At 56.4% G+C, this 13,344-nt stretch overlaps 6 protein-coding genes across 6 annotated transcripts; 3 read left to right on the forward strand and 3 right to left on the reverse strand.

The window, feature by feature from the left end:
- Window positions 1–1,089: 1,089 nt before the first annotated feature.
- Window positions 1,090–2,099, forward strand: E0L32_006407 (uncharacterized protein; the record flags this gene model as incomplete). The annotated part of the gene is made up of 2 exons (XM_031141037.1): window positions 1,090–1,161; window positions 1,254–2,099. 2 exons carry the CDS (start codon window positions 1,090–1,092, stop codon window positions 2,097–2,099), a joined length of 918 nt encoding a protein of 305 aa, XP_030994918.1.
- Window positions 2,100–3,434: 1,335 nt separating this feature from the next.
- On the forward strand, window positions 3,435–4,690 carry E0L32_006408 (uncharacterized protein; the record flags this gene model as incomplete). Its single annotated transcript, XM_031141038.1, has 2 exons — window positions 3,435–3,578; window positions 3,698–4,690. 2 exons carry the CDS (start codon window positions 3,435–3,437, stop codon window positions 4,688–4,690), a joined length of 1,137 nt encoding a protein of 378 aa, XP_030994919.1.
- A 905-nt stretch (window positions 4,691–5,595) lies between these two features.
- Window positions 5,596–6,585, reverse strand: E0L32_006409 (uncharacterized protein; the record flags this gene model as incomplete). Its single annotated transcript, XM_031141039.1, has 2 exons — window positions 5,596–6,217; window positions 6,407–6,585. The coding sequence occupies 2 exons, from the start codon at window positions 6,583–6,585 to the stop codon at window positions 5,596–5,598; spliced, it is 801 nt and encodes a 266-aa protein (XP_030994920.1).
- An 811-nt stretch (window positions 6,586–7,396) lies between these two features.
- On the reverse strand, window positions 7,397–8,494 carry E0L32_006410 (uncharacterized protein; the record flags this gene model as incomplete). Its single annotated transcript, XM_031141040.1, has 2 exons — window positions 7,397–8,233; window positions 8,294–8,494. 2 exons carry the CDS (start codon window positions 8,492–8,494, stop codon window positions 7,397–7,399), a joined length of 1,038 nt encoding a protein of 345 aa, XP_030994921.1.
- A 1,153-nt stretch (window positions 8,495–9,647) lies between these two features.
- E0L32_006411 (uncharacterized protein) lies at window positions 9,648–11,156 on the forward strand (the record flags this gene model as incomplete). Its single annotated transcript, XM_031141041.1, has 1 exon — window positions 9,648–11,156. The coding sequence occupies one exon, from the start codon at window positions 9,648–9,650 to the stop codon at window positions 11,154–11,156; it is 1,509 nt and encodes a 502-aa protein (XP_030994922.1).
- A 244-nt stretch (window positions 11,157–11,400) lies between these two features.
- On the reverse strand, window positions 11,401–13,021 carry E0L32_006412 (uncharacterized protein; the record flags this gene model as incomplete). The annotated part of the gene is made up of 3 exons (XM_031141042.1): window positions 11,401–12,652; window positions 12,725–12,951; window positions 13,013–13,021. 3 exons carry the CDS (start codon window positions 13,019–13,021, stop codon window positions 11,401–11,403), a joined length of 1,488 nt encoding a protein of 495 aa, XP_030994923.1.
- Window positions 13,022–13,344: the final 323 nt, after the last annotated feature.

Below are 13,344 nucleotides of genomic sequence, written 5' to 3' on the forward strand. Positions count from 1 at the left end.
TCACAGGTTTCATATCATATCACTCACTCATCTTCCGTCGCATGCGCTCTGCTGATGCTGATGCTCGTCCGACGCGACGCCTCTTCTGCCTCTGGCCGCAGTGAAGGTTGAGAACTCGGAAGAGCCTGTGTGAGCGGACAGCACATCATGGACCGGCCGGACTCCTCATGGTACCAGAGCCCAGAGAGGCCCAGCCCGAAGCGAGACGGATTGCTGTATCGTTTATTCTCTTTTCCTCCAGTCTTTTCCTGTCCTTCGATCCTGCAATTGCAGCCCGGTCTGCTGTCCTTTCTTGTTGGGTGGGCGGAGATCTGCCAGAACCACTTTACGCGAAGGCGCCACGAACCCGCGTGCGTCTCCGTCTTGGAAGTCCCCCCACCATTGTGTTTTAGTCCTCCTTCGCCCTCCCAATCACGAGTGCATATCCCTGCCTCTTCCCTGTCCGGGCTTGGATCCCATTCCCGCCCTGTCGAGTGATGAGTAAATGATATCCCCCAGGCAACCACGGGCACCTTGTATGTACAAGTAGGTACTCAGCTGGAGGTCTGATCAAAGAAGCAAGGCGCTGACCTGGTCTATGCCGGGATACATGGCTCTGAACCGCCGCACTGTGCCGTGGCAGCCTTTCACCACCCCACCCACAATGGAGTCTTTGAGGACAGCAGCAAGTCGGCCGTCCTCCTTGTATCTAGGCGCTGGTAGTTAAAGGAAGCCGCTGCTCTCCATTATGCTAGCCTGAAAGATCTCCCCAGCTCGCCTCTCCATTGTCTCATAGTTTGGTGATTGAGCACACAAAGTGTGGGCCATGCTGCCCAGCTCACCAGTGCCCATCCTCTGCCCTGCCGGGCTTTTCCTCATCTCTTCCTGCCTGGTGAAATAGGCATATATTGCAGGCTGGCCTTGCCTCACCCATCTTCACATCTCCCAATCAACCAGCTCACTGCTGCCAAAACCCTCTCATGCCTCCTATCTGATCGCTGAAGCACTCCATCACAAGCTACGAATCGACGGGAGAACCCGAGCCTTGCCTTGCCTTGCCTCACCAGACAGTATCCTGTTGCTTCGCTGGGAAGCACTCGATCCTCAGCCATGGCTAGTGCTCATGATACTCCCATGACCAGGTTCCTGTTCGCCATCCTCAAGCAGAAAAACCTCAAGGACGTAAGCTAAACCATAATCATCATCATCATCATCCTCGTGCCTCCTCATCACTCCGCAATGCGCAATGGGAGCATACTAATCTCGCCGAGCAGATCGACTGGACCCAGGTCGCCAGTGATTCGATCCTTTCCCAGCCCATCTCCAACGGTCATGCCGCCAGGATGAGATACTCGCGATTTCGCAGCCATATGCTGGGTCTGGAGCCTCAGCGACGGAACCGTCCCAGTCCGGTGGCCAAGTCTAAAGTGACCAAGTCGAAGAAGACGGCCCCAGTCAAAAAGGACGAACCAGTCAAGTCTGATCCTGGTTCAGCCGCGGAGACATCGTCCCTCCATGCAATACCCAAGGCGGAATCGCCTACCGTGAAGAAGGAGCCGTGCCAGACACGAGACGAAGCCCTGACTCAACATGATTCGTCGCCAGCTGTCTCGGCACCAATAAACGAGTCCCAGGTGCAGTTCCAGTCGAGGCTGCTTACGCCAGCCAGTGACACCGACCCCATGGCCACGTCTCAGAGCTATGCCTCAAGCCCGACAAGCGACCTGCTCCCTCCAGATGCCGCTGCATTTGACTTTGCTTCGGCATCTCAACTCGCCCCTGATTCTCAGGGCATCTGGCCGCAGGCTATCCAATACCACCCACTCGGTCACATGTACAATCCTGGCCCTTGGGCTCCAAGCCTCTACGACCCGCATCACCATCACCAAGTCCTTCATATGCAGCAACACGAGAACAGCCTCGCTCATCATTACCATCAACAGCACCAGCACCAGCACCAGCACCAGCACCAGCAAACCCCAGCTCATCTGCAATTGCAGCCGGGACATGACCTACAACCCTTTTATCGTACTCACGATGGGCATCTTGCGGGCATTACTACACAGACCACCGGCATTGACCCGGTTGCAGGCTCGTCCGATGTCAAGCAAGAGGATTGATCTTTTCTCTCGGCGTTTCATGGACTTTTCCCTTTAATGAAGTTGTATTTGGTCATCAAATTGGATAGACGTCAGGTTGGTGGGTTCTGTTTATGGATTGGGTGGGATTTGTGGTCGAAATTATGGCTTCTTGATAGACACAGCTCTACACAGACACATTACCAACTGTTCTTTGTCCATGGCATGGCTCAATGTATGTATGGCCGGCGACCCTCTGCCTTCTCATCCCAGTATTCATATTCCATAGGTAGGCCGAACTGTGCATGGCATGGGACTCTCTCCTCCTTCTTTCTGCTTTGGGCCTTCCCCTTTTCCACGTTAGTATGCACCCAGACATCATGGGCATTTGTAGGTAAAGGACCTGGCCTTCACTGTGCCTACTACAGTCAACCATTCTTCCTCAGCAATAGCCTCTATTCTTGGTGATTCCCCTGCCGGAGTCGTCATGCGCCCTGTGCTTCTCCTTCGCCAGACCCGCCTCGACGACTCATCGACGACATAATCATGACGGGGCAGCAGTATGCCCTAGATGGCCACAACACAGGAGGAGGTTTTTTTTTTCTTCTGGTTGATAAATAATTTCTGCCACTTGGAGATCTCCTTTCTCCTCCCCATTACTTCCTCATCCCGTCGGGCGATCTCAACCCCACAACCTTGACACAGCTTCAGCAACGAGGCCTGTCTTCGGGATTCAACTACGTCTTCCACAGCTACCAGGTATGTACACTCACTCCTTTCGATATTCTAGACCTTCAGAATACTGCGTGGTATGTCGCTGTTCTTGCGATTGTTCAGTATCGCAAAGCGCGGCCTCCTCTTCGATCAAAGCGCGGCCTCCTCTTCGATCGCCGTGTCCTCCTCCTCCCCGCTCGAAGTCGTGACAAGACACGCCACCCGGCGCCCTCTCTTCACCTCAGCGAACGATTTCTATCTTCGATGAAGTCGTCGTGGTCTCGAGCAAACAAGCTGCAGGTGTTTCTGTCTTCTCGCAGACACTGTATCTTAGTGCCCTCTCTCTCTCGGGAAAACACCCCCTTACAAGTTGCCCATCTTCTCAAGCACCACGCCAGTTCCACAGCAGAGACACAGACAGTCGCTGACAGATAGTAGCATCTTGCTTGACTCTTCAACAGCTCCCAAGTACGTCCTCGTTCCGCACATCTGACCAAGTCGAACCGTTCGATGGAGCTCAAGCATCTCACGTTATCAAGCACCAGCTGTTTCGGAGCGAATGTTGATCGGTGTATGGATTGCTAACGTTACTTAAACAGTTCCATCTCGCACTCGTCGCTTCGTTGAGGAACAGCATCGATCATGTCATCCTCTGCAACCGCCATGGACGCTGAGGGCTTCATCAAGCCAAACAACTCGGAGATGGAGGTCATCTGTGCTGTTCTGAAGCACATGAAGAGCGAGCCAGAGGTTGATTGGGAAGAGGTCTCCAAGACAGCCGGCCTTAAAGATGGCACCGTCGCGCAGGTACGTGATCTCATTGAATCTTTTTGTGACATGTAGTTCACCGGCACGGGTCACGGCCCTCAACATGACGATGTATCTTATGGGAGTTCAAGTCTATCATTGCTAACACACACTCCCAGACGCGCTTCAGGCAGGTCTGCCTGGAACTCAACCTACTTGGAGCGATTACCGCCCCCAAGAAAGCCAAAAAGTCTTCTGCTGGCAAGTCCGAGGCCACTCGAAAGGTCTCGCGCACAGTTGCTGAGGTCGTCTATGATGACCCGCCCACCCCTACCAGGCCCTCCAAGCGCGCCCGCCCTGCTCCCGGTGCCTATCACCAATCTCCCGCGCAGGAATTAATCTCTCCTGTTCTTCAGTCCATCGAGTACGATGGCTCTGACGAAGCCGACGAGGCAGGCGAGGCAGGCGAGGCCGACGAGGCAGGCGAGGCACGCGAGGCACGCGAGCCCGTCGTCCCTCCGGCTGTCGACGATGCTCTGCCGCCTCACCTGACGGCCTCCCGCCCCGACCCTGCTCGCAACCATGACCCCAGCATCGAAACCAGCAGTCCTCCGTCCACCAGTCAGATTTTGATGGATACCTGCGAGGCTTTAATGATCGCGGTTGACCGAGGAGTCTGGAGGAGCATGGAATCCGTCTCCGATGAGTACAGTCTTCTGGCTTACGACTTTGCTAACGTCCACACCCGCCGCTCGGTCGAGGAAATCTCCATCTACATCCAGTCTGTCGTGGAATCTGATAGGCGCTATAGTGGCTACGTGGTTCCCCGTAACACCGACCCTGGCACTGCCACAACCGACAACGATCCGCTCCATGTGCGCACTCCGGCCACTCCGGCAGCCCGGCCCGGCCCCACTCGCGCCGGTGGTGGAATCGCGACCCACTCGGTCCGTACCGCCCCCGCAGGCCACACCCCGATGGTCCTCCCGCCCTTGGAGCGCGCCGCACTTGCACCGCGGACTGGTTTGCAGAACCAGCTGCCGCCCCGCTCTCCGCTGCGGGAGTTCCCCGGCCACAACCAGCAGGAAAACGCCATCCCTCCGCGCCCTGCCCGGTGGTGGAACGATCCAGTCGCGTATTCCAGCGAGAACGCGGACCCCTACGAGATCTAGATCTGCAGGAAGGGGGCGACCATCGACGACTCAGTGATCCTCGGTTGTCTTCCTTCTTTCATCTCTCATTCTCGATTGTTCTTGTTTTGGGATCTTTGAACTTTGTTTCATGGCCAACTGTTTTCTTTCGCGCTGTTTCATCGCTTGGTCTTGGCTGCTCAGCATTGAGCTATCGACCTCCAGCTTTGACTCGCGATCCAATATCGGCGTTCGTTTGACGGGAAAATATCCATTTGCATTCCTGACACTACACACATCACGACTTGCTCCTTGCAAGCATCTATCTTCCCTCAAGGACAGATAAATGCCGAGCGACAACAGGTCATCCCCCCATGCCACTACACTGATACAATGCTACCCACAACCACGAGGACACTATTACGGCATGCTATCCATAGCTGGATAGTCACGCTAAGAGTCAAATCCAAAAGAGAGACTTCATCACTGAGAAACATGAAGAGAGTTTGCATGACCATTAATTTGTGATATGGTGACTTTTTAATGTCATTTCATAGAGACTAACTGAGAGAGTAAAGAACAACAAGCAACCATGACAAGAGAAAATGCATCGCGAGCAAAACAAACATACGCAGGTCTTATCGTAGCACCTCTGCCACGTCCTCACTTCCCTTCAGAGTGAATTAATACAACACAGTTGGCGCTCGTACACGTAGTTGTCCCCCGTCGAGAGAAGAAGAAGAAGTCTTCATAATCCCTCCGAGACAACGCATCCAGATCGGCCAAGTCAAAGTGCAAGTCAAGTGCAAGTCAAGTGCAAAAGCTCGATGGCCGCAGCACGCGCGCAAAAGTGGAAGTCGAGGTAAAACTAAAACTGCACGTTAGATAGTCAGGACGCAGAACCCCAGGGAAGAACAGACAACCTGAATGACATACGAGCTCCTTCCCTAGACCTCATAATCATCCAGGCTCGAGTAAGGAACCTCGGGCTTCTCGTTCTTGACTGGCACCTGAGTCTTACGGGCCCGAGCACCACGAGCAGCAGCAGCAGACACGACAGGAGACGAGGGAGCAGCCTCGCCCTCGACAGTGGGATCCTCAATCGGACCAGCCGCAGCAGAAGGGGCAGCGGGCTTCTTCTTGCGCGGAGACGCCTTGCGGGAAGGGGAGGCGGGATCAGTCGCCGCGTCGACGGCGGCCAGATCAGCGTCACCACCCTTCTTCATCGCCTTCTTGGTAGCGCCAGGGGCACCAGAACCAGAACCAGCAGCAGCAGGCGCCGGCTGGGCAGTAGCGCCACGGCGGACTCGCTTGACGTTGGCCATGGGCATCTCGTCGCTGTCGAGCTCCTCCAGGTCGTTGTCGCTGCCATCGCCGTCCTCGCGCTCAGCGGCCTCGGCCTCGGCGCGGGAACGCTTCTTCTTGGAGCCCTTCTCGCCGCCACGAGCGTTGGTGCCCGTGTTGGCCTGGCCCGAGCCGCGCGGAGCGACGGGGTGGATTTCCTGGCCGCCGATGCCGTCGGTGCGGCGCTTCTTGAAGTCGCCGAGGATCTTCTTGTTCCAGCGCGAGCTAACGGTTGCATCTCTTTGTTAGTCCATTCCCCCCCCCCTTTTCTGTAGCTGTTGCTTTGTTCAAGGGCCGCGTTTGATGTCTTATCTTATCTGGTTGCAGGGAAGGGAATGACCAGAAAGAGGAAAGAAGAAGGACTGGGAGGGAGATGGTGCATATTTGCTGTGGAATAGGGGAGCTGAAACTTACATCATGGCATCCTTGTTCCACTGGTATCCCCAGCTGTGCATAGTCTCAGTGACCTTATCCCAGCCCACAGTGTTCTTGATCTTCTTGATGTCCTCAGCAGACAGGTAGCCGACGACAGCAAGAGTCAGGTCCTGCTCAGACTCTCGGGTCCAGGTGTTCTGAGCTCCACGGGGAGGCATGGTTGATAAGATGATGTTGTCAGGTAGAGTACTCTAGGCTGATAGAACCAGTGCTATCACTATGAGATGAATGTGAGAACCAATCTGATCAGATAGGTGGGTTAGATACGACAGAGCAGGTCGCAATAATACTCGCCTATCGTGCAATTTATTTTGTGGTGGATTCAGAGAGTGAATCCGGAAAGGTGAATAGTTGAGAAGGGGAAGGTCTCGTCAGCTCGAAAGAGGCAGGGAGTGGAAGAGATGAATGAGGCAGATGAAAGATGATGGAAAAAAAGATGGGCAGTGATAGTTGAGAGGTGTTGGTTGAATCAAGGGGGGTGGCTCATCTAAGTTGTTGGTGAAAACAGCTAAGTGAGATGCTGCTGTTCTGAAGTTTTACTAAGAGAGGGGAGAGGTCAGGGGGATGGAGTAGAGGAAACAAACAGGACAGTCAGAAAGAATAGTCAGATATGAATCCTCCAGTGAATATCACTCTCTTAGAAGATTGGACAACTTCAAGAATTGGCAACTTGGTCAATGATTGTCACCTTGGACGTCACTTTCAGGTCGTGCCGAAATCATTTCATTCTGCTTATGCGAGTCTCAAGTCTCGTTTTCATTTCCACTATCCGGATTACGAATGAGGCCTGTCTTTTTTCGCTTCATAATTGACTTTGGTGTGCTTCTGTGAAAACCATCAATGGCTCCAAGTAACTAATCAGAGTCTATGTCAACCTGATCAGTTGCTCGTATCAATGCACGTAAAACAGAGCGAGCAACCGTCCTAAATGTCCTAGCAAAACGCCGTAACACCGCAGGTGCCTCGTATCTAGGCCTTCCGGCCGTCCAACCGCCTCCCTTCGCCAGCCTTCTTCTCCGCCGGCTTGGGCTTGGAATCAGCTGCGTCGCCCTTTCTCTTAACAGCGCCACGCAGTGTCTGTCCCTGGCCGGCGAAATGCGGCTTCTGAGCATTTGCTGCCTCCTCTTCCTTCTGCTGCTTGGTCTTCAGGGGCTTAATCTCGTAGCCAAAGAACAGTTTGTTTGGGGGTAGTCGCAATGGCATAGGGCCATTGACGCGTCGTCGGGGTAAAGCACTGGTATCGCTATTTGCTGACTGGCCGGCTACTGGTGTGGCGGCTTTGGGTGTCGAGGTCTTGCTGCCCTTCTTGCCACCTATCCGGTTGCCCTCGCCGTGGAAATTGGTGGCTGCTGCAGCAGCAGAAGAGGGCGCGATGGCGTCGTAGTTGATGGCTTGTGCCATAGTACCTTGGCTGTGTAGAAGACCGCCTGCGGGAAGACCTCCTCGCACACTCCTAGGCGTGCTGGTACCGCTTCCCTTGGTACGCTCTGGTTCTACGTAGCCGACAGGCGGCGCGAAGTCGACTTCGACGTCAGTCTCCAGCATCGAGACACCATTCTTCTCCGTCTCTGGCTTGACCTCTAGGACGGCCACATCAAAGACCTCGTCGTTGTATTCAAAGTTGAAGACATCACCCTTGGTGAGGGTAGCAAAGTTGCGAAAGGCCCGCTCAAGTACGGCTTTGGGATCACTAATTTCCAAGAAGGCAGGCGACTGTGGCTGGAGCTTGACCCGGCGGGCCAGCTCTAGGGAGGTCGACTTGATCTGGATCATGTCTCCCACATCGAGTAGAAGAGTCTGCATCATCTGTATCATTCATATGTCAGCATTCAGCCGAGTCCAAGCGCATTTCCTGCTGCTACTGACCCATTGTGGCAGGTACGCCCTGCCCTCCTCGGCCACAAACTCCAACACACCGCAATGCGAGTGCGTTCCCTTCTCTCCGTTTATGAGCTCCATAAGAAGCGGCCACTGGACGTGCAGTCTCGAAACCTTGTCAAGAGCGGAGGGAGGCAAGAGAATCTTGGAGCCATAGTTGAGCTCGGGGCGCTCGGCGCCAGGGGCCATGACGATGGGATAGCATCGGTAGTATTCGTCAAAACGCTGGACAGCAGGGCGGCGCATCCCGCGAGCCATCTGATACAGATGCTCCGGGTTGCCAGAATCGTATCCGAAGCCGGCGTTGAACTGGCGGGGAACTGGTGTGAGTAAGGCTTCTTTAGAGAGAGAGATATGATACTCTGTCAGCACCTACCATTTTGATGATCCTCCCACCACTTCGGGGTTGCTCTTCGCCAATCTTGCGATGCCCGTAAGATGATACTAGATCTGCCTGGGGTTTTTCCGCCTAAAGCGCTGAAGGCAGACGCAGCATTCAAGAGTAAAGGTGCTTGGACTGAGGTGGGACGGTGGTGTTGAAGTCGAGCGGCAGGCGCCAGAATGACGAAAGCTACCAGAGGTGGAGCTTGGTTACCTATTCGCCTGATAGACGGTAGCTGTCACTAGCTCGGGCTCTCCATGAATGTGGTGGCAAGTTTCATGGATGGCCAGCAGGCGATCAGGGCAGGTGGGGTGAGGGAATGGATCAAGTAAGGTAAGGTTAGGTAGGTAACTAGGTACCTACCTAGGTAAGCAGTGCCGGGAAGTCACTTTTCATACTACCTACAAGTATTGTCGCTTCGGTGCATCCACGTTCTTTGTCACTGGCTTTGCTTTTTGCCAAATATGGATGCGATGTCCTTTGTTCAATACCTATGACCTTTGAGCCAGGACTATGCGAGCTTCTGTGCGATCTATAGTGTCATTGTCGTCGAGGGCAATGGAGAAGACAGCTCTTGACTGATGACGTCGGAGTCTTTATCATATAGTGAGGCCGCCCTCTACCCACTAGCGCTGTCTGGGGTCAGAAATGGACTCTTTAAATGTCACAGTGCCTTCCTCCAGTAGAACTTCGAAAAAAGTATAAGAAACTCGGAAAAGTAATGCTGAGATTGTTTCGTCACACTGCCCACGCCTTGTCCGCGTAGATCAGCGCCCAGGTCACTCTTTGTCAGACGACTGCACGACAGACGAGCCAGCCACCAACTGCGAGCCACCGCGAATTCTTCCCACAGCCTCGTCCAACTTCGACTTTGCCAAACCACTCCAGATCAACACCTCTCCCATCGTACACCCCATTGAGACCGCACAGCAACCGGGCAAATACAGCGCTGCTCTACACATGGCATCGAGATACTCCGCCGCGCGGCCCCGGCGCGCCGGCGAGGCATTTGCCCGCTCGCACCACGGCGAGGGAGGCGACGGCGGCAGCGGCGACGACGAAGGGGGCCACTCGGCTAAGAAAGTCAAGTTCGACGTGCGCAATCCCTCGGCGCTGGCCCCCGACGCCCGCGAGGAAGACGACGTCCTCGACGCAGACGTCATCGGCAGCGGCGCCGGTGCCACGAAGCGCGGCGCCGTCAACATCGACGGCTACGACTCCGACTCTGACAACGACACGTTCAATGCGCGGGCCGAGACGAGGACGGCTGGGGGCAAGGGAAAGGGAAAGGGGAGCGGTGAGGGTGACGTCAACCTCGCCGATCAGTTGGACAACTACGACTCGCGGCTCAAAGGCGACAAGCCCAAGGCCGATGCCGACGACGACGACGACGATGATGACATGTTTGCCATGGACGACGACGACGACGACGCCGAGGAGGCGGGCAAACCCGCCGAGGCCACGACCACGGGTCAGGGCAAGAAGGACAAGTCGGTGCGCTTCCTGGCGGACGAGGACATCCTCGGCCAGGAGGAAGAGAGCAAGAGCGGCGGGCACATCCGGCTCGACGACGAGCCGAGCAGCGACGAGGAGGACGCGCAGCTGGCGATCGCGGAGGAGGCCGTCGACGAAGAGGTCGGCGCGGGGGGCCTCAAGCGGCACGCGCCGCGCATCGACGCCTTCAACATGAAGTCGGAGCAGGAGGAGGGCGCCTTCGACGAGGCCGGCAACTTTGTGCGCAAGGCCGCCGACCCGGACGCCGTGCACGACCGCTGGCTCGACGGCCTCAGCAAGAAGGACATGCGGCGCGCCGCCGAGGCCCACGAGCGCCGCGAGGCCGACCGCCGGCAGCAGCGCCGCGAGGCCGACGGCGTGCAGACGGCCGACCTGCTCGCCAGCCTCATCCGGCACCTCGAGCTCGGCGAGACCGCGCTCGAGGCCCTGGCCCGCCTGGGCCGGGCGCTGGCCAAGCACCAGCCCAAGAAGGTGCCCAAGTGGAAGCAAAAGAAGCAGCACCAGCACCAACAACAGCAACAGCACCACAAGAACGGCGGCGCCGAGGCGATGGACGTGGACCACCGGCAGGACAAGGAGGCCGACAGCCCGCAGGTGGTCAAGATCAAAAAGGCCATCGACGCCATCACCGAGGCCGCCGACGGCATGCTCGGCAGGGACAGCCTCGACATCTACGACAAGGAGAGGGAGATCCTGATGCGAGAGTACCGGAACGAGACCGGCGAGGCATGGGTGGACCCGCCCGAGCAGGAAGAGGCCGAGGACGACGTCGCAAAGGGTTCACAGATGTGGGAGTACAGGTGGACGGACGGCAGAGACGGCGCAGACAAACAGGGTCCCTTTGACGGACCGACGATGAAAGCGTGGCAGGACGCGGGCTACTTCGGAGAGGGAGTCGAGTTCCGCCCTGCTGGCGAGGAGGGAGGGTGGACAAGGGTGGCGCACTTTGTATGAACAGTGTACGGGATGAACAGGCATGGATCTTGATCTAGAATACCAACAAGGACGGAAGAGAAGTCGGGGAAAATTAGGCCTTCACCATTGCAGAATCTAATCTAGGCCATCGGCGCCTCTAAACAATTATACCCGCCTACGCCTGTTTTATATCGCAAATAACCTATGATACACTTTGACACCCGGTTTGATGAACTGCCCACTTGAAATAAGACCCTTAACGCCCAAACGACAGACCCAAAACTCAGCTCACGTCCATTCTGTCGGCAGCAGGTGCAGCAGGTGCAGCAGGTGCAGCAGGTGCAGCAGGTGCAGTAGCTGCGCCAGGTGCGGCAGGTGCAGCATGGCCGTTGGTTATGGTGAAGTCGACACCGCCGTCGTTCCCAATCAACCGCCTCTCAGAGTCGGTGACGAACTTGACGCTCCTGCTGGGGTCGTAGAAGAGCTTGAAGCTCCTCTGAACGTCCTCGACGCTGACCTGTGTCGCGCGCCGCTTTGCGCTGATGAGTTGTGAGGTAGTGATCAGGTTGCTGGCGTATCGCAGGCCGGCCTCTTGGCCAATCTTGGTAAGCAGTGCCAGGGCATCCGGGCTCAATTCAATCTCCTCCTCCTGTGCTCGGATGGAGAGGATCTTGTTCAGCTCCTCGGGCGTGTAGCCGTGCGTGGTGATGATCGCGGTTCGGTCGAGGAAGTCGAGGGGAAGGCCGTGGGGGCTCTTGTAGTCGGTTCCTCGGATGCGAGACTGCCCCCTGTTGCTGGCCATGATGACAATAGGGGCCAGGTCGACCTCGAGAGCCCGGTTGATGTACGAGAAGCACTCGATGTCGAGCATGTGGACCTCGTCGATAAAGAGAACACCGGGGACAATCTCGGCCTTGCCCTCCTCCTTCCACTCAGCTACCTTTGTGTTGATCTGGTCTCGAATCTCGCTGCGGATCTCGCCCGTGTCGCCGCTGAACAGGGCGAGGAAGCCCTGCGTCCTCGAGTTGATGACATCAATCTCGTGCAGGGTAACGGTGTGCACGACCTCCTTGCGCTTCTGCAGCTCGCCCTCGGGGCACTGGAGGAACTTGGTATCGACACCCATGGCATCGTAGTCGCGGGATCTGGCGTAGGACCGGCCGAGCTTGGTGATCTTGCCCGAGGACTTGTCTATCGAGATGATGTCGCCGGCCATGACACGCTCCTTAGTCATGGCATCAATCATTTTGCTTCCCATGTCGTAGATGGCCTCCATGTCAGTCGTCTTGATGGTCAGCTTGCCCTGCTTGGCGCCACCGGTGACACTCCTGTCAATCTGGATCTCGACAACCTCGCCCTCCATGATCTCGCTCTCTTCTTTGATGCGAACACCGATGGATTTGCGGAAGGCTTGGGTCAGCGCTTCCGTCTTGGACATCTCGAGGGAGAAGATCTCGGAGGAGGCTAGGGACGTGAAGGGAACGTCGGGGCCAAGCGACTGGGCCATGCCCATGGCGATGGCGGTTTTGCCGGTACTAGGATGCAAGTTGGGCTGTCAGCCGTGGGACTAGATGGGAGGAAGTGCGAGCGACCTGGGAGCGGCTCACCTGGGAGGCCCTGCGATGAGGACAGCTCGGCCGGCAATCTTGCCCTGCTTGATCATCTCGAGGATGACGGCGGCAGCCTTGCGCGCCTTCTCCTGACCGACGAGGCCCTGGGAGGCAGCGCGGGGCTCAAGGGTATCGGCATCGACGCCGAGGCCACGGATGTGGGAATGGGCTGCGATGAGGTTCAGACCACGGAGGTCCTTTGTCTCGGAGACGGTCATCACGGGCTGGGTCGCAAGGCACAATTAGCTTCCGGGTTGCGGCAAATCCATCTAGAAAAGTGCTTACTGCTGCCATGATGGGCGACTGTACTGGATGTGTTGGCGACGGGTGTTGACTTTGCGTGCAGGAGCAGTGGGCGCCGTGACAGGATGGGGAGGCTGAGAGTCGGTAGGGCGACGTCGCGGAGTGACCTCGAAATTTTGGATCGCGTCGTTGTGTGGCTGGAGCTGGGCTGGTTTTGACTTTTGGGTGGTAGACTAGTTACATCCGTACCTGTGTGGTGGGCAAACTGAGAGGCGCCACAGCTGAGAACCTCCGTGGCACGGATCTGTCAATGGGCGGTGGGGGCTCCAGTGCTCAAGAGTGCTGTACTCCGTAGGTATTCCAGCCCCAGAAGC

This window comes from Thyridium curvatum (assembly GCF_004353045.1).
Source record: "Thyridium curvatum strain D216 chromosome Unknown NODE_36_length_377547_cov_81.061009, whole genome shotgun sequence".
NCBI classification, from domain to species: domain Eukaryota; kingdom Fungi; phylum Ascomycota; class Sordariomycetes; order Thyridiales; family Thyridiaceae; genus Thyridium; species Thyridium curvatum.